This window comes from Geotrypetes seraphini, chromosome 2, assembly GCF_902459505.1.
Source record: "Geotrypetes seraphini chromosome 2, aGeoSer1.1, whole genome shotgun sequence".
In the NCBI taxonomy this organism is placed as follows: Eukaryota; Metazoa; Chordata; class Amphibia; order Gymnophiona; family Dermophiidae; genus Geotrypetes; species Geotrypetes seraphini.
Window position 1 is genome coordinate 462,809,491 of NC_047085.1, and position 26,736 is coordinate 462,836,226.

General features: G+C 42.3%; 1 protein-coding gene across 6 annotated transcripts in view; it reads right to left on the minus strand.

The window, feature by feature from the left end:
- WDR60 (WD repeat domain 60) overlaps window positions 1–26,736 on the minus strand; it is a 264,691-nt gene that overhangs the window by 82,569 nt on the left and 155,386 nt on the right. For all 6 annotated transcript variants that reach the window (XM_033931587.1, XM_033931589.1, XM_033931585.1 and 3 more), the window contains 4 exons: window positions 25,359–25,488; window positions 16,724–16,835; window positions 9,439–9,533; window positions 932–1,061 (listed from right to left, as the gene is read on the minus strand). In XM_033931587.1, coding sequence (XP_033787478.1) covers window positions 932–1,061; window positions 9,439–9,533; window positions 16,724–16,835; window positions 25,359–25,488 — 467 coding nt within the window. The remainder of the gene's footprint in view (window positions 1–931; window positions 1,062–9,438; window positions 9,534–16,723; window positions 16,836–25,358; window positions 25,489–26,736) is intronic.

Consider the following 26,736-nt stretch of genomic DNA (forward strand, 5'->3'; position numbering starts at 1 on the left):
CGCCAATTTTATCCTCCTCTCTCCCTGCCCCCTCCCCTTTTTTTCTGTCTTTCTCTCTTCATGCCCCCTTTCTTTCTGTCTTCCTGCCCCCCTTTCTTTCTGTCTTTCTTTACATATTAGTGTCCATATATCAATATGTGCTAATAAAAATAACTTATATAAATTATCTTTCCACTTCAATCAAGACACAGCAAAAAAAAAAAAAAATCTTAAATCTTTCTTCAAAACCATCTGACATGAATTCATGTTTCATTTAAACTGCGTCACAGATGAATTAATCTCATCCATCTTCTACACTCACACTTATGTTTGAATTCTCTTGTTCCTAAAGGTCTACATTGCTTTAAACATCTTGAGAGTATTCTGCCACGTGTTCCGCCTTGCCCACTTCAATCCGCAGAACAATTGGAGTTACAAATTCCATCTGTGAAGCAGTTGAAACGGACGGTGTCAAGGGATAGTACATTCCATTGTATAGGGCCGAGGGAATGGAATAAGATCCCTGAGTATATTCAACGGCAGCAGAATATACAGAACTTTAAAAAACTATTGAAGCGGCATCTTTTTTGCCAGACGAAATACAAGGGATGAAATGTTATTAAGGAAAAGGAGAAGATGTTAATAAGGTGCTGGTCGCCTATGTATTTTATGCTTTGTATTTTTTGCATTGAACTGTGGGAGTATTTATTGCTGATGATGTATGTAGTGATGTAATGTATGTAGTGATGTAATTTTGTATGTCAGTTTGTAACCTGCCCTGGGTAAGGGCGGGATATAAATGAATAAACATAAAACAACATAACATTATAAGGTTGGTGGATACAGTTTCCTGACAGTATGCAGTACAGCTTGAAACATATAGCTGTATTTGAAAGTAAATCATTTTTTATTCAGCCATCCAAAAGAAAACACATAAATAAGGCAGGTTTACCATGAAGGAAGGGTAGATTTGTATTCAGCTGAAAACAACCACTGCTGATGGACAGGTTAGTTTCCTGAGAGTTAAGATTCTGAACAGTTTGTCTCTCTGCTCGATCTTCTTCAAGCAAAACTGCAATAACCTTTCAAAGAGAAGCAACCCTATTAGCAGCAATAATGTACATGCATGCTTTAATAGCTGCATTAGTTTGATGATTTCATTGGTACACCGAGACTTCCTTGGAGTATAACTGTCAACACTGAACAGAGAACACACCAAGAAGATCCAAGTGGAATATGGGGGTCAGCTGCAAAAGGAGACCTGCAGAAAAGAAGATTGCCAGGGTACAAGCACAGGTGCAGTGTTGCAAATTCTGCAGTCTTCAAGCTTATCAACGCTTCCAATTGTTCCACATTCTCATGCCTTTTTTTTTAACCAGAATTAGTATGTTTACAATTTTTTTGCAAGCTTATTTTTAATCGGATTAGATTGAAGGTCACCTACCCTTCTAAATATGATCCTGTGATGATGTAATAGTCACTGCTGAAACAGAAGAATTAAATCACCTGCTGATTTACAAAAGCATAGTCTACTTTCCTTGTGCTCATAATGCTTTTTTTCTGAATGAGTAGAAGGTTTAATTCTGCTTTAGCAATAAATGTTATATCATCACATGAAATGGATGGCAAAGGATTAACTCCTCATACTCAACAAGCCAAGAAGCCAAGAAAAATACTGGGTAGATACATGGATTTTCATTTAGTTGTTTTTTTTTTAATATATACTAATAAGACGTTAGATCAGGAATTAGGGAAATTGGTATAACCAGGAAATGTTAAAGGCTTATACTTTATATTGCATGTTTAATATTTTCCTACTGCTACTACATAAGAAATAATATCTAAATAGTTTGGTAAACATAATAATATTGTACTTAAATTAAATATGTTCTTCTATGTACAGTCAAATTTTCCCTGTTTATTAAGATTTGAACCAGAGGTACTTTTATGTTTCTAATACTACTACTACTAATCATTTCTCTAGAGCTTCTAGATGTATGCAATGCTGTACATATTATATGCAGGTACTTTATCCCTAGTGGGCTCTGGGACAATGGAGGTTTGGGTGACTTGCCCAGGGTCACTGGGAGCTGCAATGGGAACTGAACCCAATTCCACAGGATCTCAGCTCGCTGCCCTAACCATTGGGCTACTCTCCTACCCCACCCCGTCCTAAATAGAAAGAGAGAGCATGACCCTGCAACTATAACTCCTTTCTTTCTGCCTATTTGTTTCTTCTTGCTCTTCTAGCATTTATCGATAATAAAGATTGTAAACTATGGTATATCAAGCTTTAAATAAACTGTAACTATAAAGTAACTCTTTTATTAAGAAGGGTGCGAAAGGGAAGCTTTTGAATGACGATTTCATTTGTGTACCGCTTCAATTTTTTTCATTAACATGTAAGTGGCATAAAATAAAAGTAGCTATCCTCAGTCTATAGATCAAAACTGTGCTTGACATCTGATTTTGAATTAAAAGATTAAGAAGCAATGGAGATACCACACTTAGCTACAGAACTGTGCTTTAATGTTTATTTCTTAATATGCTCTACTGTTTAATTTACCAAGGAAAGATTAGATTCTTACCCCAAGATTTACCTAGTAGCCTTGACAAATGGGTTCTTTCACCAAACCTGCAAGTATTGCAGATGTCATCATCTAAATTTTTCAGCTCCTCCTCCTTATATCACTGGGTGGTACTCAGCCTTTCAGTTCATACCAAAGCAATGGATGGCCCCTGATATGGAGAAATAACAAGGAGGGCATGGGGAACTTCCTGACAGTTCAAGTCTGTTCTGTTCTGCATGAAAAAACATTTAATTAAACAAGAGACATATAGCTTAAAAAGGGTGGAACCAAGAAAGCCACCTACTGGAGTGCAATCAGCACTAACATTTATGCAGCTCTTGTAATATTCGTGTAAAGATTTTATGACAGCACTAATGGCCAATTCTTCAAGGAAGACCTGAAGGATAGAAAGGATCTTCATACTGTCTTGGTAGTTCAGAGACTAGCATCTGGAGATGGCTATATATGTCTGAGATAGAAAGCAGGCTATGTTAAATTCTGACAGAGAGAGCTGTCAAGTCTACTGTACCCTTCTACTGTAAAGAAGAGTATCGAGGTAAGAACCTAATCTTTCTTTCCAGTGCAAAGGGTACAGTAGCCTTGACAAATGGTGCGTACCATAGCAGTCTCCTGATGAGCCTGCTGCAAGTACTGAGGACCCCAAAATGGTGTCCATTTGTGCTGCCATGTTCAGACTGCCCTATAAATTTCCTCAGGCAGAACTGCCCAAAACTCTGCCAAAGACCAGGCCATACTTCTGATGGAAAGCACTTTCTGAGTGATCGGTGGCTGTCTATTACAGCCAATGCACACAGACGAAATGGCCATGCAAATCTATGTGAAAACGGAAACTTTTGAGGCTGGCTTTCCATATCTCCTAAGGCAGTGGTTCCCAACCCTCTACTTGAGGACCACCAGGCCAGTCGGGTTTTCAGGATAGCCCTAATGAATATGCATGAGAGAGATCTGCACATAATGGAGGTGCCAGGAATGCAAATCAGCTCCATGCATATTCATTAGGGCTATCCTGAAAACCCGACTGGCCTGGTGGTATCCAGGACAGGGTTGGGAACCACTGTCCTAAGGTTTGATAACATAAAAAGATGATCCAAAAGATGAAAATCATTCATCGCCTCAAAATAACGGAACTCTCCTCACATCTAGGATTGGCAAAACTTTGTTGTTTTTCTACCTGCCTGAGGCATGGAATGCAGAAAACCAGAATTTCTGATTTACGTTGAATGCCGAGACCACCTTGGCTAGAAAGGAAGGCACAGTGTGCAGAGATACACCCACCTCCATAAAACTGAGAAACAACTCTCTGCATGACAGAGCCTGAAGCATTGAAACTCTTCTTGCCAGGAAGTTGCTAGGAAAATCACCTTGACAGAACAATCCCTTGGTGACGCATTTCATTAGGGTTCATAAAGGGCTTTATAGAGGGCCCGTAATAAGGTTTCACAAAGGAAATGGCTGTTGCATGGAGAATGCAGTCGCAACTCTCCCTTAAGATATCTGGTTATAACAGGAAGGGAAGCCAAGGATAACTTCTCCATTTCAACTCTAAGCATGAGAGGCTTGCTACCTGAACTTTGATAACACAAATAGCCAGGCCTTTTTCAAGAACATCATGAAGAAACAAAAGGACTATTGCTATCTGAGACCTATAAGGATGCACGTCATAAGCCACACACCGACGCTGAAAATCCTTATAAAGCTTAGTATAATCCGCAATCATGGTTGGCTTCTTGGATCTTAGAAGGGTAGCTATCAGCCCAAGAGCCATGCCATATGCCCATGCTCAAAGCATTCCAGATTCTCAAGGGTGAATGGGCTCTGTGAAAGAAGTGTTGGAATAACTGGCAGTCTGAGACATCTGTCCCATTATAGCTGAATCAGATGCACGTACAGTCAATGATGCAGTCAATCTGGTGCCAAGAGAACCATTGACCCCATGATGGGTCACTATTCTTCAAATGACCCAGACTACTATAGGCCACAGGGGGAATATGCACAACAGGCCCTTCATTGGCCAAGGCTGCACTAAGGCACCACCACATTTAATGGGCCGAAACACCGGCTGAAGATGATTGTCATCTTCACTGGCACTTAACAATGCTGAAGAAAGCCTTCTAGGCTAACTCTACTCCCTTGGATCCAGAGATAGTTAGCTTATATATTATTAATTTCCACTACAAGCTAAAAACAGGGAAAAAGTTAAGTTTTCAGTAAAATGTGGGGGGTTACAACCCCCCAAACCCCTCACAATGCCCCCACAACGCGGCGCAATCTGTATAAAGTAAAGTGGGGAGGTTCCCCACACCCCCCCCCCATCGTAGCCCCTAAAAAAAGAGCCTTTGAAAGGAAGTCTGCTCAAAGTAGCCTTAGATATAGAATTTGCCACCCACTGTTTGATCCAGAACATTCTGTGGGCAGAGATTGCATAAGCAAACATCTTGTTTATGATCTTGAACTCAACAGAGTGTCACGTAATACCTCCCCGACAGTAACACCTGGGGGTATGCGCTCTCATCTGCATATGGATTCTGGTGCAGCATCTTATGGCAGGCACATACCACATAGGAATTTGCCGCCACTTCAGACCCAAAGGTAAAGTCTCAAACTGAGGACTAAGTCCCTTTGCTACACTTGGCAAACTGAGTTACCAACAAATCCACTTTAGGCTGAATAAACAGCTACTGAAATTTAAAGCTATTGGATACAGCTTTGACAGAGTCCTAGCAACCCATAAGGAGCCTTCCGTGGCCTCCCAATGCTCTATAACTAGAATATTTTGAGAGAGAAAAAACAAGATCTGAGTCTTAGTGCCGCTTATAACAGTGCACTGAGCCGCAGAGGTCTGTAGAGATTCCAGGTTCAACTCTCGCAGAGAGTCAGAAATAATCTTAAGCAATGCTGTCAGCTTGAAGAGACAGTGAAATATCAGGTCCTCCCCCTGGTCAAGGGCTACCACCAACTCTTGACTGCTGGCTTCTGCCTGAGACCCAGAATCTTCTAAAAGGGATGATTCATTCTATGGCAGTAAAAGCATTGACTTTGACCCCCAGTATGCCCAGCCCTTTTCTGACTGGCCTTTTGTTTTTTATTGGTAACCTTCTCGGGTGGGGAGTGCACTTTGTAAGGAAGGATCCCCTTGCCAAACACTGACATGCCCTCAGACGGCACAGGAGAACCCCAACAACTTATGTAGGCTTTCCACACAGGACTCACAAATCTGGGGTAAAGCCCTGAGCAGGAAGCTGCAAAGTCCTCTTGGGCTCCATGGTGTCCATACATCTGCATTTCACCAATTCACCATCCAAGGGCTTCAAAGGAGATTTCCTCCCTGAAAATGAGCCATCTGTAATTCCTCAGCCCTAGAGGTACCAGAAGGGGCTAAACCCATGGCTCCTGACCCATCATGTGCTCCTTGGCACGTGGACAATCCTTAGCCAATCATCCAGTGCAATTCTGGCAAGGTACAGGGGTAGAAAGGTCTGAGGAGTCCATTATACTTGAGTTTAATCTAAATTGAGGTCTTCTGAGGCAGACAGAGGGTTTTCTTTTAAAAACTGGAAATCCAAGATGGTTGCCTCAGCAGCATTTTGGTGCCCAAAAATGGCCTGGGGGAGCTTCACCCTAGTTTTAAAAAAATCAAAAAGGGTTTTTTGGAGGGGGGGACCCTATAGCTAGCCCCAGAAACCACCAAAACTTGAATTTTGCCCCCCCCCCCCCCAATTTTCCCACAGACTAATATAGGCTGTACTCACAATGCTGCACTGCTGTTGTACTGGTGCTTTTGCCTGCCTCAGCTCACACTGTAGCTGGAAACCGAAGACCACTCCTCTAAAGTGTCCAGAAAGCTGCGATCTTCAGGCTGCCAGTCAGACTGAAGTTGGACTGAGACTTCAGACCCGCACAAGTCCACCCGCCACAACAGGGGGAAATGCAGCCAGCACCCACTAAAGCCCATCCCAGATTGCCATGAGATCAAACAGCCTGTGCTCAAGCACCTGATAAATCAGGGGCGAACCTAGCTTCCAGGGGAACAGTCCTCAAGCTCCACAAATAAAAATGAAGGCTGCCTAAAGAGGTTCCCTGTCCTGTTAGCTGTAGACTTCTGCTCAGTGAGTCTGTGTTTTTTCTAAGGCAGAGCTGCCCCAGGGTCCCCTCGAGCACTGAAAGCCCTATGATTTGGATAATAATAAAATATATTCAGAGAAGACCAGAAATACACGTTCATAACTTGCTTTCAAAAGGAAAAACTGAAGGGCTGATTACCGCCAATGACATAAGGAGGAGAAGTTGAAAAATGTAGATGATGCCTTCTGCAATACTTACAGGTTTGGGGAAGGAACCTATTTGTCAAGACTACTGTATCCTTTGTACTAGAAAGACAAGTTGAAGCGGTGTACAATTCTAAAATTACAAAAATGACTCTAAATGAAGGTAGGAAAGTACCAAATAGTCACAAACATTCCAGTAAAATACTAAAATTAGAATTTAGAAATCTGAAACTCAACTTAAAGTCAAAGTCTAAGATTGTGGACTTCTATCAGTAATTATACATTTATATGTTCTTATGTATTTAGATTACTTCTAGATTTCACCTTTTGGTAATCTCTGATATTTCAAATTTAAGTATGTTTGCTTGGAGGATTTATGTAATAACTTTAATAAAAATAATCAAAGTCTAAAAGTTAAAATACAAAATAACATTCCAGATTCCATATATGCCATATGTGCTCTACTTTTGGATGCCTAGTTTGCTATGGCTGGTCAGGACTGGGTATACAGTGAGATATATGCTTATCAGGCTTAGAGAGGGAGGGAGAAAAAATGCTCCTGCTGACCAAAGAGCAAAACTGAGGGCTTGATTTTGAGGAGGTGTCCTTGCAGTTCCTGTGCTGAGAAAAGTTTCTCAGAGATTCCTGGACATGCAGTCTGGGCATGAATCTTGAAGATGGTGTATGAAATGATAGCAAAAGGCTAAAAGGTTACATACACAGAAACTAAACTAAAACTAAACTAAACCTTGGGTTTATATACCGCACCATCTCCACGAATGCGGAGCTCGGCACGGTTTACAGGAAGAAGGATGAGAGAGGAACTACAGTGGAGAGATTAAAGAGTTAGGTGTAAAGGGGGAAGGTGAGAGGCCTAAGAGGGGGGAAGTGTTACAGTTTTGAGAATAGCCAGGTTTTTAGGTGTTTGCGGAAGAGTTGGAGGGAGCTTGAGGTTCGGAGTGGGGAGGTGAGGTTATTCCAGATCTCAGTGATTCTAAAGGGGAGGGATGACCCAAGTTTGCCTGCATGAGAAATACCTTTTATGGAAGGGAAGGATAGTTTAAAAATTTGGGAGGATCTGGAGGAAGTAGGGGTTGGGGAGTTCCAGGATAGAGGGATAACGGCAGGAAGGATCCATGTAGGATCTTGTAGGCCAGACACGCACATTTGAAGGGGATCCTGGGGATTACTGGGAGCCAATGGAGCTTAGACAGGAGTGGTGAGACGTGATCAAATTTGCTTTTCGCGAAAACAAGCTTAGCTGCGGCATTCTGAATCCGCTGAAGTCTGTGGAGGCTTTTCTTGGTTAGGCTGAGGTAGATAGAATTGCAATAATCCAATCTGGAGAGGATGTTGGATTGTACTAGGACTGCGAAGTGTTTTTGGCGAAAATAGGGTCTGACTTTCCTTAGCATGTGAAGGCTGAAGAAGCATTTCTTCACCAGGGATTGGAGATGTTCGTTGAAGGATAGAGAAGAGTCTAAGGTGACACCCAGAACTTTGCTTGAGAACTCGAGCTGTAATGGGGGGCCGGAGGACAATGGGATGGAGGAAGGTAGATGGTCTAATTTTGGGCCGAGCCAAAGGAGTTTTGTTTTGGACTCGTTTAGTTTCATATGCATTGTGAATGCCCAGGATTGGAGGTTCTTTATGCATGAGGATATGTTCGTGGAGAGGTTAGTGAGGTTCGAGTCGGTCTCAAGGAGGACGAGGATGTCATCAGCGTAAGTGTAAAGAGTTTCAAGGGGGGATAGTTGGAGTAGTTTCAGGGAGGACATGTAAATGTTAAAGAGGATTGGGGAGAGGGGTGAGCCTTGTGGGACACCACAAGTCGGGGTCCAGGGGGAGGATGAGGTGCCGCTCATGTTAACCATGTAAGAGCGGGAGCGCAAGAATTTGGAGAACCAATCAAGAACTATGGAGCTAATGCCTATCTCGGAGAGTTGGAAAATTAGAATGTCGTGGTGGACAACGTCAAAAGCTGCGGAGAGGTCGAATTGTAGAAGGACAGCAAACTTGTTACGAGAATGCAGTTGCTGAACCTTAGAGATTAGAGAGGCCAATAGGGATTCAGTGCAGAAGTTGGGTCTGAAGCCTTATTGGTAAGGTAAGAGGATGGAGAATCTTTCTAAGTAGGAAGAGAGCTGGGTAGATATGATAGACTCGAGCAGTTTGGTGAGGAGAGGGATATTTGCTATTGGACGGTAGTTGGTTGGTATGGAGGGGTCTAGGTCAGCTTTTTTCAGTAAAGGGGTCAATGCGATGTGTCCCATTTCAGTGGAGAATAGGCCTGATAATAGGGCAGAATTTATGAGTTTGGTAAGAGATGTGATGGCCTGTGCAGGGATTTTCTCAAATAGGTAGGAGGGAAATGGATCCAGGATGCAGTTGCATGATTTTAACTTGAGGCAGAGTTTAAGGGTCTGAGAATCAGATATGAGCTCGAAGACAGTCCAGGATCTGTCGACAGGGATGGGGTTGAGAGCAGCTAGGGTGTCAGATTTGCCTAATTATGACAACCAATTAAATACAGTTGAGATACGGAGCTCAAACTATATTTCATAGTATATTTACACACATTTGTATTCAGAATAAAAATATACCTGACAAGCTGATTGAAGAAAGTTTGCTAGTTTTTGGGAATCAATTTTAGGTATTAATGAAGAATCCAGAGATAAATCCTGGCTATTATTAGGCCCTGTAAGAAAACATACACAGCATGTTAATAGAATAATCTGCCAAAAAAACATAAAACACATCCCCTGTACAACACAAGTAAGTATATTGCCTTTCTGTGGTACAACCAAAGCAGAATTATACAGTAGACATACAGAATTATACAGTAGACTCTCAGTTAACCAGAACCCATGGGGATTGATAAATGTCGGATAAATGTTGTTTCTGGTTGTTTGAGAGTTACTATTAAAAATAGGCCTAACTGATACTATATCTCAGTGTTTCTCAACTTCTTCAAGCCAAATACCTCCTAAGTCTAACAAATATCAACCGAGTACCCCCAACCAAGTTCCGCCCCAGACCTCAACTCCATAATAATAGTACTAATTGTAATGCAATTTCTTCCAACCATTTTACATATACACACAATATAATCTTATTAATACATAATAGTAACCACAAAATTAAAAACACACAAAGCACACGGTATGCAGAGAAAATCTTAATTATCATTTATATTCTGGGTTTTTTTCAAAGAGGTCAAGGCAGATGACTAAAATATGCAATATCACCTCAGTAACAACTATAGAAAAAAGACAAATATAGTGCACAATATAGACAGCAGATATAAATTCTCAAAACGGACACATTTTGATCATTACATTGAAAATAAAATCATTTTTCCTACCTTTTTTGTCTGGTGATTTCATGAGTCTCTGGTTGTACTTCCTTCTGACTGTGCATCCAATATTTCTTTCTTTCTGCCTCCTGCATGCTTCATCTCCTCTGGACCTCATTCCCCAACCAACATCTCTTTCTGTCCCTCCATGAGTCCAACTTTTCTTCCATTCTCTTCCACCCCTATTGACAACATGTCTCCTTCCTTCACTGTCCATCTGTCTCTCCCACCCCACATTCAACATTTCTCCCTCTCTCTCATCCCCTGGAGCAGGTGCATTTTTCACCATTGCCCACCAATCCAATGCCCATTTCTCCTTCTATCTCCCCTCTCCAGTACCATGCCACATCTCTCCCTCCATCACTATGTCCAATATTCCTCCACCTTGCATCCCCTACAATCTGTCCCTCTGTTCCCTCTCCGCCACCATATCCAACATGTCTCCTTTTCATCCTTCTCTCCCCATGTATCTCTATTTCTCTCCCCTCTCTCTCTATGCCCAATTTTCCTCTTTCTTCCTTTCCCCATGTGCACCATGTCTTTCTCTCTCACTCCACACCTATATCTAACAATTCTCTTTTCCTGTTCCCTCACCTACCAGCAGCATCTCTCCTTCCCTCTCTTCCTAACCCCCAGCCCATGCAGCATCTGTCCTTCCTTCCCCCCATGCAGCATTTTTCCCCCCCCCAGGGCAGCATCTAGAAGAGGTATGCAGGTCAGTCTAGAACAGGTATGCAGGCAGACTGATAGGCTTAAGAGCGATAAATCCCCGGGACCGGATGGCATCCATCTGAGGGTCATCAAGGAACTGAAAGGGACTATAGCTGAACTGCTCCAACTAATAGCCAATCTGTCGATCAAATCGGGAAAGATTCTGGAAGACTGGAAGGTGGCGAATGTTACGTCAATCTTCAAAAAAGGTTCGAGGGCAGATACGGGAAATTACAGGCCAGTGAGTCTGACCTCGGTACCGGGAAAGATGGTAGAAGCACTGATAAAGGACCAATCATTGATTACCTTGACGGACACGGTCTGATGAAGACCAGCCAGCACAGTTTCAGCAAAGGCAGATCTTGTTTGATGAACCTGCTGCACTTCTTCAAGGAGTAAACAGGCAGCTAGACAAGGGCGACCCAGTTGACATTGTATATTTGGATATTCAGAAGGCGTTCGACAAGATTCCACATGAACGACTACTTCGGAAAATTGCAAGCCATGGAATCGAGGGTGAAATACTCATGTGGATTAAAAACTGGCTGGAGTATAGGAAACAGAGAGTGGGGGTAAATGGACAATACTCGGACAGGAAGAGCGTCACCAGTGGAGTGCCGCAGGGCTCGGTGCTTGGACCCGTGCTCTTCAACATCTTTATAACGATCTGGACATTGGTACGACGAGTGAGGTGATACGAAGCTATTCAGAGTAGTGAAGACACAGGGGGATTGCGAAGATCTGCAATGTGACATATCAAGCTCGAGAAATGGGCATCGACATGGCAAATGAGGTTCAACGTGGATAAGTGTAAAGTGATGCATGTCGGTAACAACAATCTCATGCACAAATACAGGATGTCCAGGGCGGTATTTGGAGAGACCTCCCAGTAAAGAGACTTGGGAGTTCTGACCGATAAGTCAATGAAGCCATCCATGCAATGTGTGGCGGCAGCAAAAAGGGCAAACAGAATGCTAGGAATGATAAAGAAGGGGATCACGAACAGATCGGAGAAGGTTATCATGCCGCTGTACCGGGCAATGGTGCACCCTCACCTGGAGTACTGCATCCAGCACTGGTCGCCGTACATGAAGAAGGACAAGGTTCTACTCAAAAGGGTCCAGAGAAGAGTGACTAAAATGGTTAAGGGGCTGGAGGAGTTGCCGTACAGTGAGAGATTAGAGAAACTGGGCCTCTTTTCCCTTGAAAAGAGGAGACTGAGAGGGGACATGATCGAAACATTCAGGATACTGAAGGGAATAGACTTAGTAGATAAAAACAGGTTGTTCACCCTCTCCAAGGTAGAGAGAATGAGAGGGCAATCTCTAAAGGGCAATCTATCCTTGAAAACTGGGGAGATCCTGGAAGACTGGAAAATAGCAAATGTTACACCTATCTTTAAAAAGAGATCGAGGGGTGACCCGGGGAACTACAGGCCGGTAAACTTGACTTCAGTTCCGGGCAAGATGGTAGAAGCACTGATAAAAGACAGCATCTGTGAGCACATAGAAAAAAATGGACTAATGAAAGCGAGCCAGCATGGCTTCTGCAAGGGATGATCGTGCCATACGAACTTACTGCACTTCTTTGAAGGGACAAGCAGCCAGATGGGCAAAGGGGAATCCATAGACATCATTTATCTCTAATTCCAAAAAGCCTTTGACAAGGTACCCCATGAGCGGCTACTTAGGAAGCTGTGGAACCACGGAGTGGACGGGGACGTATACAGATGGGTTAAACACTGGTTGGCAGGCAGAAAGCAAAGGGTTGGAGTGAAGGGCCACTACTCATACTGGAGGAGGGTCACGAGCGGTGTTCCACAGGGGTCGGTGTTCAGACCGCTGCTGTTCAATGTATTTATAAATGACCTAGAAACAGGGATGAAGTGTGAAATTACAAAATTTGCGGATGACACTAAACTCTGTAGCAGGGTTAAAACTGCGGGGGAATGTGAACACCTACAAAGGGACCTAAACAAACTGGAGGAGTGGGCAAATAAATGGCAAATGAACTTCAATATAGAAAAATGCAAGGTCATGCATATAGGGAAAAAGAACCCGATGTTCAGCTACAAAATGGAGGGATTAGTACTAGGGGAAAGTAACCTCGAAAAGGACTTGGGTGTGCTGGTGGATACAACAATGAAGTCAATGGCGCAATGCGCAGCAGCCTCGAAGAAAGCAAACAGAATGTTGGGTATTATTAAGAAGGGTATTACAACCAGGACGAAGGAAGTCATCATGCCACTGTATCGTGCGATGGTGCGCCCTTATCTGGAGTACTGTGTCCAATATTGGTCACCGTACCTTAAGAAGGAAAAGGCGATACTTGAGAGGGTTCAGAGAAGAGCGACAATAATGATAAAAGGTATGGAAAACCTTTCATACGCAGACAGGTTAGATAGGCTGGGGCTCTTCTCCCTGGAGAAGCGGAGACTCAGGGGAGACATGATAGAGACTTTCAAGATCTTGAAAGGCATAGAGAAGGTAGATAAGGACAGATTCTTCAGCCTATTGGGAACCACAAGAACAAGGGGGCACTCAGAGAAGTTAAAAGGGGACAGGTTTAGAACCAATGCTAGGAAATTCTTTTCCACTCAGAGGGTGGTGGGCACCTGGAATGCGCTTCCGGAGGTTGTGATAGGATAGAGTACACTACGGGGTTTCAAAGAAGGATTGGATAAATTCCTGAAGGACACGGGGATTGAGGGATACAGAGAGAGGTAGGGATAGGATTATGAAAGGGTATAGATAGAAGGATAAAGGGGATTAAAGGGTTTTAGACAAGGATCGCCTTATAGGTCATGGACCTGATGGGCCGCCGTGGGAGCGGACTGCTGGGCGAGATGGACCTCTGGTCTGACCCAGCGGAGGCAACTTCTTATGTTCTTAAAGTTGAAAGGGGATAGATTCCGTACAAACGTAAGGAAGTTCATCTTCACCCAGAAAGTGGTAGAAAACTGGAACTCTCTTCCGAAGTCTGTTATAGGGGAAAACACCCTTCAGGGATTCAAGACAAAGTTGAACAAGTTCCTGCTAAACTGGAACGTACACAGGTGAGGCTGGACTCATTTAGAGCATTGGTCTTTGACCTAAAGGCCGCCACGTGAGTGGACTGCTGGGCATGATGGACCACTGGTCTGACCCAGGAGCGGCAATTCTTATGTTCCCAACTCCAGCCCCCACTCCTCTCAGCTGGATCTAACTTCTCCCCAGTTCCCGATTTCCCCACCTACTAGATCCCTGCCGCTGTATTTTAAAATCTTCTAGCAGCTGGAGGTGCAATGAAGCCAGCCTCCCGCCATCTGCCTGCCTGCCTGCCTTTGAAGTATTCTGTGTTCACTCTCACTGCAGCAGTCATGAGCACACCGAACTAAATGTCTGAGGTTTAATTAGGGCAAACATTCAAAATGCTGAATAACGATATTCTAATCATGCACCTGATGTGATACATCTGTGTGTGATTTGAGCCACTTTAAGTGGGAGGATATGTGGGGGCGTCCTAATTTATTTCTCAGTTAGACTACACATTTTTTGTGGATATCTTTTGTTTCATGAGTAAATCAAGGAAACATTTTGTTGTTTACCTGCAATTACATCACTTTCTTTTCCAGAGATATTTTTTTTTAAAAAAAGACATTAAAATTTGGGATTGTCTGAATTATAGCTTTTGGTGGAGCTCTCTCTGTCACATATTTAAAATGGAAAGGGTAATTGCCATGCAGCAAGGGAATTTTAAGAAATTTCAGGATATTTGGGAGCCATTAACAATACTGTAATGAATGAATACCATTTTTCCCCTTAAATATGCAAGTCCAACATGGGGGAGGGAGGTGGGGGTATTTTGGTTCTCTTATGAGTGCAAATTGAATATGGGGTAGGGAGGGATATGGAATCTCAATTAGATTTTGATAGGTTATTAAGTGATGTATTTAAGTATAAAATGATGTTATATGGAGTTTCACTTATTGTAAGTTTTAAAAATGAATAAAGAATAAAAAAAAAAAAGATTTGACATCAATAAATGAATATTTCTTAAGAAAGAACTGAATATTTCATGAGGTGTCCTAATTTTTTCACATGACTGTATATCATGAAAATAGCAGCAAAAGCCCCAGGATTCAAGGCATTTAGATATCGAGCTAGACTCTTAAGGTCTATAGAACCCAAAATCCTAGTGCACTTACAGAAAAGAACCCAAAATGCATGCCAGTCCATTGGAGATGGCACCGTAAAGCATTGATGATGTCTGAATTATTCAGGGATTGGTTCAATAACCGTTTCCTTACAGAAGTTGAATGTTAGCTTTAAAAACCTTGCCCTTAAAGTATTGCTGATTTCGGATAATGCACCAGCATACTGTTCTGTACACCCTTCACGATATGAATCCATGTTTCATCCACTTTCATCAGGGTTGAGGCGTATCACCAAACGGTATTGCTCCTGTTTGGTGATACACCTCGACCATGATGAAAGTGGATGAAACATGGATTCATGTCGGGAGGGGTGATACTGAACTGAAAATAGTTTTTTGTTTTCATAAATATTTCATTATTTAAAAAGAATTGATATATGAAAATGTTTAAAAAAAAATCTGCATGAATCAATGAAGAATTGGGCTGTGTGGGAGTTATGTACCCTAATAGCGATCTGAAGATTCTGAGCAGAGTACACTAATAAGACACAGCACAATCACTTATATTCTGAAAGGCTTCACTGGTGTTAGTTAATGATTTATTGATTGGGGTTAACCTCAACTATAAAGAGTAGTTGGAATTGTTCTTCTATGGGTTTTGTGAAGTGCTGTCTCATGCAGGAACCTTACCCTCTTTTTCCTATAGGATCCATTACAGTATTCATTTTCCACAGTGTTGAGGCACCACATGTATGGTTGGAACCTAACCTCTATTTTCCCCATAGACACAGTTTCATTGCCCACAAACATTTTGGGAAACCATACTGTCGCAAATAACAAGAATGGACTATATGTGAGGCAGTGGAGGATTAAATGAGTTATCCAAGGGGCTGTATTGGGAATTGAATCCGGTCCCCTGAGTTTTCAGCCCACTGCATTAGACATTAAGCTATTCCTCCACTCATCACAGGCACAGATGAAAAGAATTGTCAATACAGGAATCTCCCACACATGATAATAACTTATAATGGAATATCTACAAAAAATTACTTCTTGGTCAGCTGAATGGTACTGACTCCAGAGCAGCTACTTCTGCACAAACAATGTAAACAACTGTTGAACTACATAAGACAAAACCAAAATCCTCATGGCTGTTAAAGGCTGAGTGTACTACCAAGTCCTAGAGATGGTTACTACCATTACACCCCCTGAATACAGCTACTACCATTAAACCAGCATGAAGACTGCACTTGGAAAAAGCAGCAATTCAGTCCTCAGGCCAGCAAGGCTACTGAGGCATCTGAAGAGGTGTAAGAGCAGCTAAACTTACTGAAAGTAGTAGAGGGTAAAAATAAAAGCAATAAAACAATAGCATCATAAAATTTGGATCTAAATTTGGGTTGTGACTACAAACAATGGTAATAGTTCATACTTTGAGATGGTATTGATCTCCTGCACAGAACAGATTTATATGCTGGCAAAAGACAAATTTGGTTGATCAAACTAGCTGGTTGAATCCTTCCATGTTAGTAAACCTCTATCCAAGGAATACATGATTACATTTAAATGCAAGAATCATCTCAAGATTTCAAAGATATTGGATTTTTAGGTGGTACTTTTATGATTAGCATGTTGGTGATAATTGTGACATCTTAAGGGTCCTAAAAATCTACAAGATGTAGTCTTACCTCCAGATACCAAGATACTCTCTCCTGGGTGCTGAGTCCATTTGTCTACAGTGTTTATTTCATCTGTTTGAAGATCTCTTTCTACACAATCTTCATTACACTGAACATATACCTAGTGAAGCAAGATAAACGTCATCAGCCTCTTGCCACAGGAGTTAATATTTCTGTTTCTGTTAGTTCAGATATTAGAGGGATACAGCTTTCTTTTTTAATGGAAGGAGCAGGGAGGACCAAAATAACTCAGTGAAAGAAGATGAGAAAGAATATAATGTATGTGCGTAGAGGAGTGGGTGGGGCAGGGGGGGAAGAACTGCTTTTAGAAATAAGCATCGTGAGAGCAAGAAAACAGGCCATGTGAAAATTCAGACAGACAGAGCTGATGGCCACATAGGAGCTCCTATGCATGCTCAAACAAACTCTTCTCAGTATTTCAAAGTTTTGCAATTGCTAGTCAGCTAAGTTCATTACCTATGACAGCTATTTTCTTTAGACAGCAGAGGTAATTAGGCACCACACAAAATGGTGATATCATCGTGCAATGCTGGGAAGGAATAGTCCTTCCAGAACTTAGAGCCAGTGGGAAGTTCTGAGCATGTGCAGCCCTATCCATGAGCAGTTGCTCCCCAGTTAGTTCCACAACTCAGAAGTAAGGCAACTCTTAGGGAAGTGGAAGAGTCTGTGTAGAAGTCCTGAAATCTATGGAAAACATCTATTACGGGTAAGTAACTTTGGATTTCCTAACCCCCTCCTACATACACAGACACATTTACTGATGAGCAATATGTAAGCAGGTACAATAGCAGGTGAATCCCAAGCTCAAGGTCACTCCATTTAATATATAATCTCACTGTTGGTGAGGAATCAGATGATGATGTGAGAATTGCACAGATCATAGAAAGACATGCTTGTCAATACTGCTCAACCAAATACACTGTTTCAACCAAGCAGTAGTGTGAAGTATGAAGCAAAAACCAAATAGCTGCTTTGCAAATGCTTTCCAGGAAAGCAGATGTTAGAAGGACTGCAGTAGTTGCATTGGCTCTAATTTTATGTATCAGCTAAAGGAATTATAAAGGCATATTATATCAGAATTTGATATAGGATTTTAGATAATTAGTTAGGGTCCACTGAGGCACTGGAGCAGCCTCCCAGTGGAGGTGGAGACAAAACTGTATCCGAATTCATGAAAGCATGGTTCAAGTTCATAGGATCTTTAAGATAGAGGAACATCTAGTGGATGGTATGAATGGGCAGATTGGACAAGCCATATGGTCTTTACCTGCCATCATCTTCAATGCCTACTAGGACTGAAGGAGAAGAACAGCGTAATACACTTCCTAATGAATTTTTAATCTAAGAGTTGCCATACTAGGACAAACCAAAAGCCCACCAAGCCCAGTGTCCTGTTTCTAAAAGTGGCCAATCCAGGTCATAAGTACCTGGCAAGATCTCAAGGAGTAAACCATTTTATGCTGCTTATCCTAGGAATAAGCAGTGGATTTCCCCAAGTCCATTTTAATAATGGCTTACTGACTTCTGTTTTTGGAAATTATCCAAACCTTTTCTAAACCTTCCTAAGCTAACTGCTTTCACCACATTCTCCAGCAATGAATTAAAGAGTTTAATTACAAGTTGAGTGAAGAAATATTTTCTATGGTTTGTTTTAAATTTGCTATTTAGAAGCTTCATCACTTGCCTCCTAATCCTACTATTTTTTGAAAGAGTAAAAAGGCAATTCACATCTATCCATCCTATTCCACTCAATAGTTTACAGATCTTTATTATATCTCCCCCGAGCCATGTTTTCTCCAGGCTGAAGAGCCCTAGCCACTTTAGCCTTTCCTCATAGGAAAGTTGTCCCATCCCTTTTATCATTTGCCCTTCTATGTACCTTTCCTAATTCCACTATATCTTTTCTGCTTTCTGGAACTAATAGCAAAAGCCCCTGTGGAGAGTAATTTTATAACAGGCCATATATATATGGTGGCTAAGGAGTGCCTATTATATTAAGACACATGGAAGGGAATTTTCACTAGGACACATAAATCTAAGGTTGGACATTTTGGGCAGGACAACCACAAACCCAGGAAAAAAAATGTCCATTTTCAAAGTTGTATTCCAAGAAAAATTAGCCAACACTTTAGTTCTCCTGGAGAAAAAGTTTGAAATGAAACTTTTTCTCCAGGAGAACTAAAATGTTGGCCAATTTTTCTTGGAATACAGGTTGGACTTTATTGGCAACAAGGTCCACAGGGTTTCAGTGGTCGTGCATTTTCAAAGTTGCCAGACATTTACCTTTTATTTTTGAAAATGTCTCTCTACCTCCTGCTGTATTTCTCTGTCTGTCTTTCTGTCTCTCTTCCTGCCCCTGTTTCTTCCTTTCTTTCTGTCTCCCTCCCTCTCGCTGTCTGTTTGTCTTTCTTTCTTTCTATCTATCTGTCTCTCTTCCTGCTCCCTATGTAACATTCCCTCCCCTTCATTTCCCTGTGCAGCAGCATATCCCCCACCCCACTTTCCTGTGCAGCAGCAGCATTCCCTCCCCCTCCATTTCCCTGTGCAGCAGAATTTCCCTCCCCCCACTCCACTTCCTTGTACAGCAACAGCATTTCCCTCCCCCCACTTACCCTGTGCAGCAACCGCAGCAGCATTCCCTCCCCCTCCATTTCCCTGTGCAGCAGCATTTCCCTTCCCCCGACCCCACTTCCCTGTGCAGCAATAGCAGCAGTATTTCCCGCTCCGCCAATTCTCTGAGCATCAGCAGCAGCAGTATTTACCTTCCCCTCCAGGTCCCTGTGCAGCAGCAGCAGCAGCAGCAATTCCCCCAACCCCCCTTCCCTTCCGGTCTGGCCTACCATCGCACTCACTGTGGTCAAGGAGATCTCCCTCCTCCAGATTAGACACACTGATTGGCTGCTTCATCAAAACTGTTCGTTGCTGCAATGCTTCATTCACTGAAAGAGAGGGCACAGCAGGAAAAACGGCACTACCGGTAGAAGTTTATTTTTAAGTTTAAAGGTGCCGCCGCAGCTCCTCTCAGGATCGCTGCCTTCGTCAGAAGCCTTCTCCGATGCAGGTGCGGCTCGTGAGAGGACTGCCACAGCACCTTTAATCTTAAAAATAAATTTCTACCGGTAGTGCCGTTTTTCCTGGATGGAGGTCTGGAGCGCCAATTCTGTGCACGTGACTGCCGCCAGTACTCCCAATGACCTCCTTGCGGTCCAATGCGGGCAGCCATAGCGATGTTTCTCTGGCGGTGGGTGGGTGAGGGTGGGAGGGGGGATTCGTGCGTGTTTGCTGCCTCTGTCAACCGGCCACTGCCACAGCCAAACGCGCATGCGTACTCCTACCTGCGGGAACCTACAGCTCACGGAAAACGGAAGCACGCAGGTAAGAGTGCACATGCGCTTAGAGTTTTATTATATTAAGATACCACCCCCTCCCATAATTATAGTTATATTTTCAATGTAAAAAGGCGTCTAATCATTACAATAAGTTGTCAATGGCCCCCAAATCTTTTTAAAATTATTATAATTCCCTTTTTGTATGGCAATTATTCTTTCCATTTTGTATATATGGCACAAAAAATTCCACCAGAACGTGTAATTAAGTCTTGTGTAAGTTTTCCAATTTCTGGTGATATTTTGAATGGCGACTCCTGTCATTATTAATAAAAGTCCTCCCAGAGCTCATTGATAATACCCCAGACTGGTTGTGGTTAGAGTGGCAACTCATGTTCCCTTTACATTTATGTCATATTCTTAGTATTAAAATGCCTAGATTGTATAAAGATAACAGAATATTTATGGATACATGGAAAACTTTGCGATATGTTAGCAATTTAACATCTATTCCAATCTATAAATCAACAAATCAAACTATATGGTTAAACTCCAAAATTCATATTGGCGGATTTAAGGTCTCTTCAGCTTGGAGAAGAGTCGGCTCAGTAGAGATATGATAGAGGTCTATAAATATTTTTATTAACTTTTCAAACAAATGAAATTGATAGAGGTGGCTCATAGACAAGTCGGCGAAAGACAAAGGCGCGCGCCGACAACTGAGCGCAAGATGGAGGTGCGCGCCGAAGAAAATTACAATTTTTAGGGGCTCCGACGGGGGGTTTTGTTGGGGAGCCCCCCCAGTTTACTTAATAGAGATCGCGCCGGCATTGTGGGGGGTTTGGGGGGTTGTAACCCTCCATATTTTACTGTAAACTTAACTTTTTCCTAAAAACAGGGAAAAAGTGAAGTTTTCTGTAAAATGTGGGGGGTTACAACCCCCCACACCCCCCACAACGCGGCGCGATCTCTATTAAGTAAAGTGGGGGGGTTCCCCCCACGCCCCCCCCCGTCAGAGCCGTAAAAACAGTAATTTTGTGTCGCACATGCTTCCGCGCTGCGCTCAATTGTCTGCGCGCGCCTTTATCCCGGCACGCTTTTGACCTGACACCGATAGAGGTCTATAAAATACTGAGTGGAAAGGAAAGGGTAGATGTGAATCACTTTTTTACTGTTTCCAAAAATACTAGGACTATGGGGCATATGATGGGGCTACTAAGTAGTAGATTTAAAACAAACTGGAGAAAATATTTCTTTACTCAACATGTAATTAAACTCTGGAATTTGTTAACAGAGAAAGCATAGCTGGGTTTAAAAAAGGTTTGGATAATTTCCTAAAAGAGAAGTCCATAGGCCATTGTTGAGATGGCCTGGGGAAATCCACTGTTTAAATTTAGGATAAGCAACATAAAATCTGTTTTACTGCTTGGGATCTTGCCAGGTACCTGTGACCTGAGTTGGCCACTGCTGAAAACAGGATACTGGGCTTGATGGACTTTCGGTCTGTCCCAGTATGGCAATTCTTATGTTCTTAGCTACTGAGCAAGACAGTCATATGACTATGCTCACTGTATGTCAGTATCTATCATCAATTCTGGTTAAGAAATGTATAAAGTATGTACATAAAGTATTATTTCAACACCAAGTTACAGACAGGCTCCAAAACAAAGTGACCACAAGAGCTGACTTCCTTGATATCAGTTCCATATATGACTTGAGAAACTCAGTTAAATTCATATGGAAGAATGCTATGGTTCTGAGCCCGAGTCTGCATTGCATTTAGAAAAATTGAGAAGACAGTGCCTAATAGGACCTGTCCAGGCTCTAAAATCCTTCCCATATTAACTTCATTGTTAACTCTGCCAATAATCCAAAATCAGGGTTCTTCCAGAAAGCTTCGTAAATAACATCCTGATCCACAGCAGAAGCTCCCCAAATAGCTGCCTCAACCAATCCACTTAGCATGGAAACAGTAGCAGAAGTCCCTCCAGAAAATACAGCTGTATCAGAGGCAGATACCTCCTACTGCACTATGCTTCCTGATGCCGTTGTACTTCCGGACCACAGGAGTGACAAACGAATCTCAGAGCTTAACAATATCCTATCCAAGCTAAGCTCCCTGATGTCCATGGATAGCCCAAAGTTCCTGCTGATGTGCCTGGTTGTCCGAGACTGCAATCTTCCAATGTTGACTGCCTCAGGTGGGAGTGGAAGCCTAAACTGGAAGGTATATTCGGGTCTTTTTTTCTTCTCTTCCTCATTGTAGTAAGTGCTGTTGGAGAGAGCAGCCATCCTTCTGCTCTCCTCTTCAAGTCACCACTCTCACAGGCTTGGGACACTCATCATCTGGTTTCTCCTCAGAAGCCTGTCTGATGTGGGTGGCCCTACAGCATAGCCCTCCAAGTCACTGAAACATACAAGCCCCTCCATCACTACAAGGTGGTGTCCCTTCAGGGAGGCTGAGAAACTATTCATGAGGCTGAAGAAGCCTGCCCCAACTTGTCTGCTTCCCCACTAAGTAAACTGCCCTGAGAAGTATAACCATGAGCAGTTGCCCAATTCCAAGTTATTTATTTATTTGGTCAGTTTTATATCCCATCCACCCCAATGAGCTCAGAACGGATAACAAGGTTGAATACATAAAGAATAGACATACAACTATGAATTTACATCTGTACAGTAACGTTAGATATAAAGAGTCAAGTTTAGCATACAATTTGGTCTTTAAGTTAACATACAGTTATTTCCACCTTCAGTTAACAACCAGAGAGGATCTAGTTCAGCGTACATTAGAATACATATGATTTGAAGGGAGTGACTGGATTTATGGGAAGAGAGAAGTTTTCCTGAAGTTCAGAAGTCCTTTGAGGGATCTGATGTGAAAAGGCAGTTGATTCCAATAACTTGAAAGGAAGTGGGAGTAGGAACAGCGTCTGGCAATCTGGAGTTGGAGGGCAAGACCAGAAGGTATTTGCAAACGTGTTTCCTCCTGGGAGCAGAGTGGTCTGTTTGGGACATATGGAGGAAGCTTGGTTGATATGTAGCTGGGTGCCATGTTGTGTAGGGACTTGTATGTAATTACTAGGCCCTTGAAGATACAACATTTGGTAATGGGTAGCCAGTGGGCTTATGATAGTGCTTCTAAGACAGAGAAGCAGGTGTGGAGGTTTTTCAGGAGTCTAATTGCCACATTTTGTACGCGCTGTAGGTGCTGGAGATTTTTTGCTGTCAATTCATTGAATAGTGCGTTACTGTAATCCATGTGGGACAGGACAAAGGCATAGAAAAGTTCAGTGAAGTAAGTTTCAGAAAAGTAGCTTCTTATTTTCCAGAGCTGTCAGAGATAGTAGAATGAGGAGACAACTACCTGGGAGATGTGAAAAGAGAGTGAAAGGTTTGCTTCAAGAACTATTCCTGGGGCCTCTTTTACAAGAAGTTTTACTTAGGGCCTGTTTTACAAAGCCGCAGTAACGGCTTCGGGCTTTGGGGCTGTTGCCGTGCGGCTTTATAAAACAGGCTGTTAGTCTTTTGCAGTTAGGTGTATGTGCACTGCTCTTTGCAGATCCAAAGGAGTTCTGATTTTGAGGCATTTAGTTGCAGTTTATTTATAGACATCCAGGTTTTGATTTCCAATAGACAGCTGAGGAGTTTCGCAACCTGGGAGTCACGTCTCTTTCCTAAAGGAGGGTATAGTTGGATGTCATCAGCGAAGGAGTGGATCCAAATTTGGTGTCTGTTGTGACCAATCAGGCTTCATGCCTGCCATGGTCCCCTTTAAGTACCCTAAGAAAGGCAGGGCTAGGGTTAAAAACACCACCCAAAAACCTACTTTACATCATCAGGCCAGGTTTCCTGAATATCCTGAGGAAGCCCTGTCTGAGAATGAACCTCTCCCAGATGATCTCAGTAAGGAGGAAATGGAGACCCTACCTATTAGTAAAGTGGTAGCGTGCAAACCTACATTTAGCGCTCCAGGCCACAGTAGAAACCTTTACTGCCACTTAGTAAAAAGGGAGGTTATTGAATTTTAATGCTATTATACTTTTGAAACTATTTCATGGTAGTCCTATTATTAAGTTTCAATTTGCTGATTTTAAATTGACATCACTCTTTGTATTTATCAATATTTGGTCTTTTTACTACTGTCAAAAAAATTGTAAGCTTTAGGTTGAATTGCTGTACATCGTCTTGGGTGAATCTCTTCATAAAGGCAGTTCAAAAATCCCAATAAATAAATAAACTGGACTCTTTATTTTATTAGAATATTTTGCCACAAATTTTGCACTGCATACATTATACGAGTGTGCTTGTGCTATTTTTGGATATGGCTTTGTAACTGTAGGAATGTTTTTGAAATGTTTGTTTTTTCACTTTATATATATTATTCAAGTCAAACTACTGTTCGCTGTAAATCCACAAAAATGCTAAATACTGCCAGAAAACCTGAAAGCCAACATTTGAAAAATATTTGTACTTATTTTCTGTGCATTTTACAGTCTTTACCCCACCCATTACATTTTATTTGTATGTAATTTGGATTTTATAATTTTCTAGCAATATGTTGTACATTAGGGATTTCTTTTACTAATAAGCAATTTTAATTAAATTATGAACATTTCATATCAGAAAAATTGTATCAAGTTTATCCATTAATAGATGAACTGCAATATTTATTTCAAAATAATTGCCTATTTACAACATATCCTGTATGTTTTTAATTATACCCTCTTTCTTTATCAAGGGATAGTGGCGCCCTCAGCCAACTTGCTTTGACAGTGCAGCCCCGATCACATTATTTCCAGTGCACCTCCGTCCCACTCTCTTCTCCATGGGTTTGGAATCTCTCCCTCCCAGCCCAGTCTCCCTTTTTGCCCCCTCTCCCTGCAGGTGCAGCACTGTTCCCTCACCTCTCTCATTTCCCCACAGCCCTGTAAAGTTTAGATTGGTCACTAATAGCAGCAGCATGACAGGCTGCCTTTGGCCAGCCCCTGGGTCTTCCAACTGCCATGTCCTGCCTACAGGAAATTGCATTAGAAGAGGAAGACCCAGGGGCTGGCCAAAGGCAGCCTGTTAAGCTGCTATTGCTGACAGTGACCGATGTAAACTTTACAGAAACAAAGAGTCATGAGGGAGTAGTGACGGACCCACTGGGAGGGGAAGTTTAATCTGTAGACCAGGTGAGATCAGAGGCTGGGTATTTTGGTGCCCATAATCGTTGGCACCCTGGGCCAGAGCCTCACCTGGTCCAATGGTTAAGCTGGCCCATTTGTTAGTAATTGGAGAAGTAAAGTACAAACCTGTTTAGTGTTTGTTTTCCCAAAGTTTCTGATGTACATATCATACTCATTCACAGGAGCCAGATCCAGAAGAGAAAAAGTGATTGAGAAGTCCAAGTCTATAAGTCGTAGAAGTTCCATACAGCGCTTCCTTTCAAAATTAAAACAAAAAAAATTAACACATTATATTACCAATACGTGCAGTAGTTTAGTTAATTGTACATCAACAACTCTTTAAGGGGCCCTTTTACTAAAATGTAGCATGTGCTAAATGCTAAGGAGTCCATTCTATACCTATGGGTTTCTTAGCATTCGCTAATTCCATTAGTGCATGCTTTGCTCTAGTAAAACAGCTCCTAAATTATTTCTATACTTATTGCCAATACTTACTGCAGTTTCCTATGTAATTCTGAGTGAAATGTCCCCGATTCTTAATTTTTGTAGCCTGCAATGAACTGTTGATATTTGTGAAATACAAGTATCTGTGTAATGCAATGTAAAGATTATGGGCATGATATTCAGCATGGTTTAAATAGGCAAGAGAGGATCCTGTCCACTTTAACTACGCTCAGTATCCTTGTTGCAGCTATTCAGAAGCACTTAGCTGGGTAGAGCCGCCAAATATCGACTCTCACTAATGCAGCACTGCCCAGTTATTACTAGAGTAAACTATGAGCAGAATCAGGGAGGAACCAGCAGTTATGCCAGTGCCCACATAGCTAAGTAAGCAAACCTATCTTGGCCCACTTAGCTATGCAGGTGCCAGCTGATCCCAGAATTTCAATGCCAGTGTCCTGATATTGTCTATCAATGGTTTTAAAACCACTGATCACCACAGGCTGAATATCAGATGGTACAATTCTTAAGAGCCCAATTTAAGAACCAGATAAGGTTAGAAGACAATGCATATGGCAAACAATTGGTTTCCACAATTATGAAACAACATATCTTTTACCCAAGTCTTCAATTTCCTACTATATTTGGAAGGGAAAACGTGTACATGTGTAGAGTACACATACCAATGTACAGTACTCCCCCGATATTCGCGGGGGTTCTGTTCCAGGAACCCCCACGAATGCCGAAAAACCGAAAATATGGGTTTTAGGGAGGGGAGACAGGAGAGGGCAGCTGGAGACGCAGGAGAGGGCAACCGGAGCACCGGCGAGTGAAGGAAATCACTTGCTGTATGCTCCGACCGCCTCTTCCTGTACTAAAGTCGGGCCTCACCAATCAGGAGCTGCATGTCAAAGCAGCTCCTGAATGGTGAGGCCCGACTTTAGTACAGGAAGAGGTGGTTGGAGCATTATACAACTACTTTTGGAGCAGGTGTAATTGTGTGCATTGATATTTGCGTACTGTGGGGACTGGATCTGGGAATCTATTTTATGTTTAATCATTT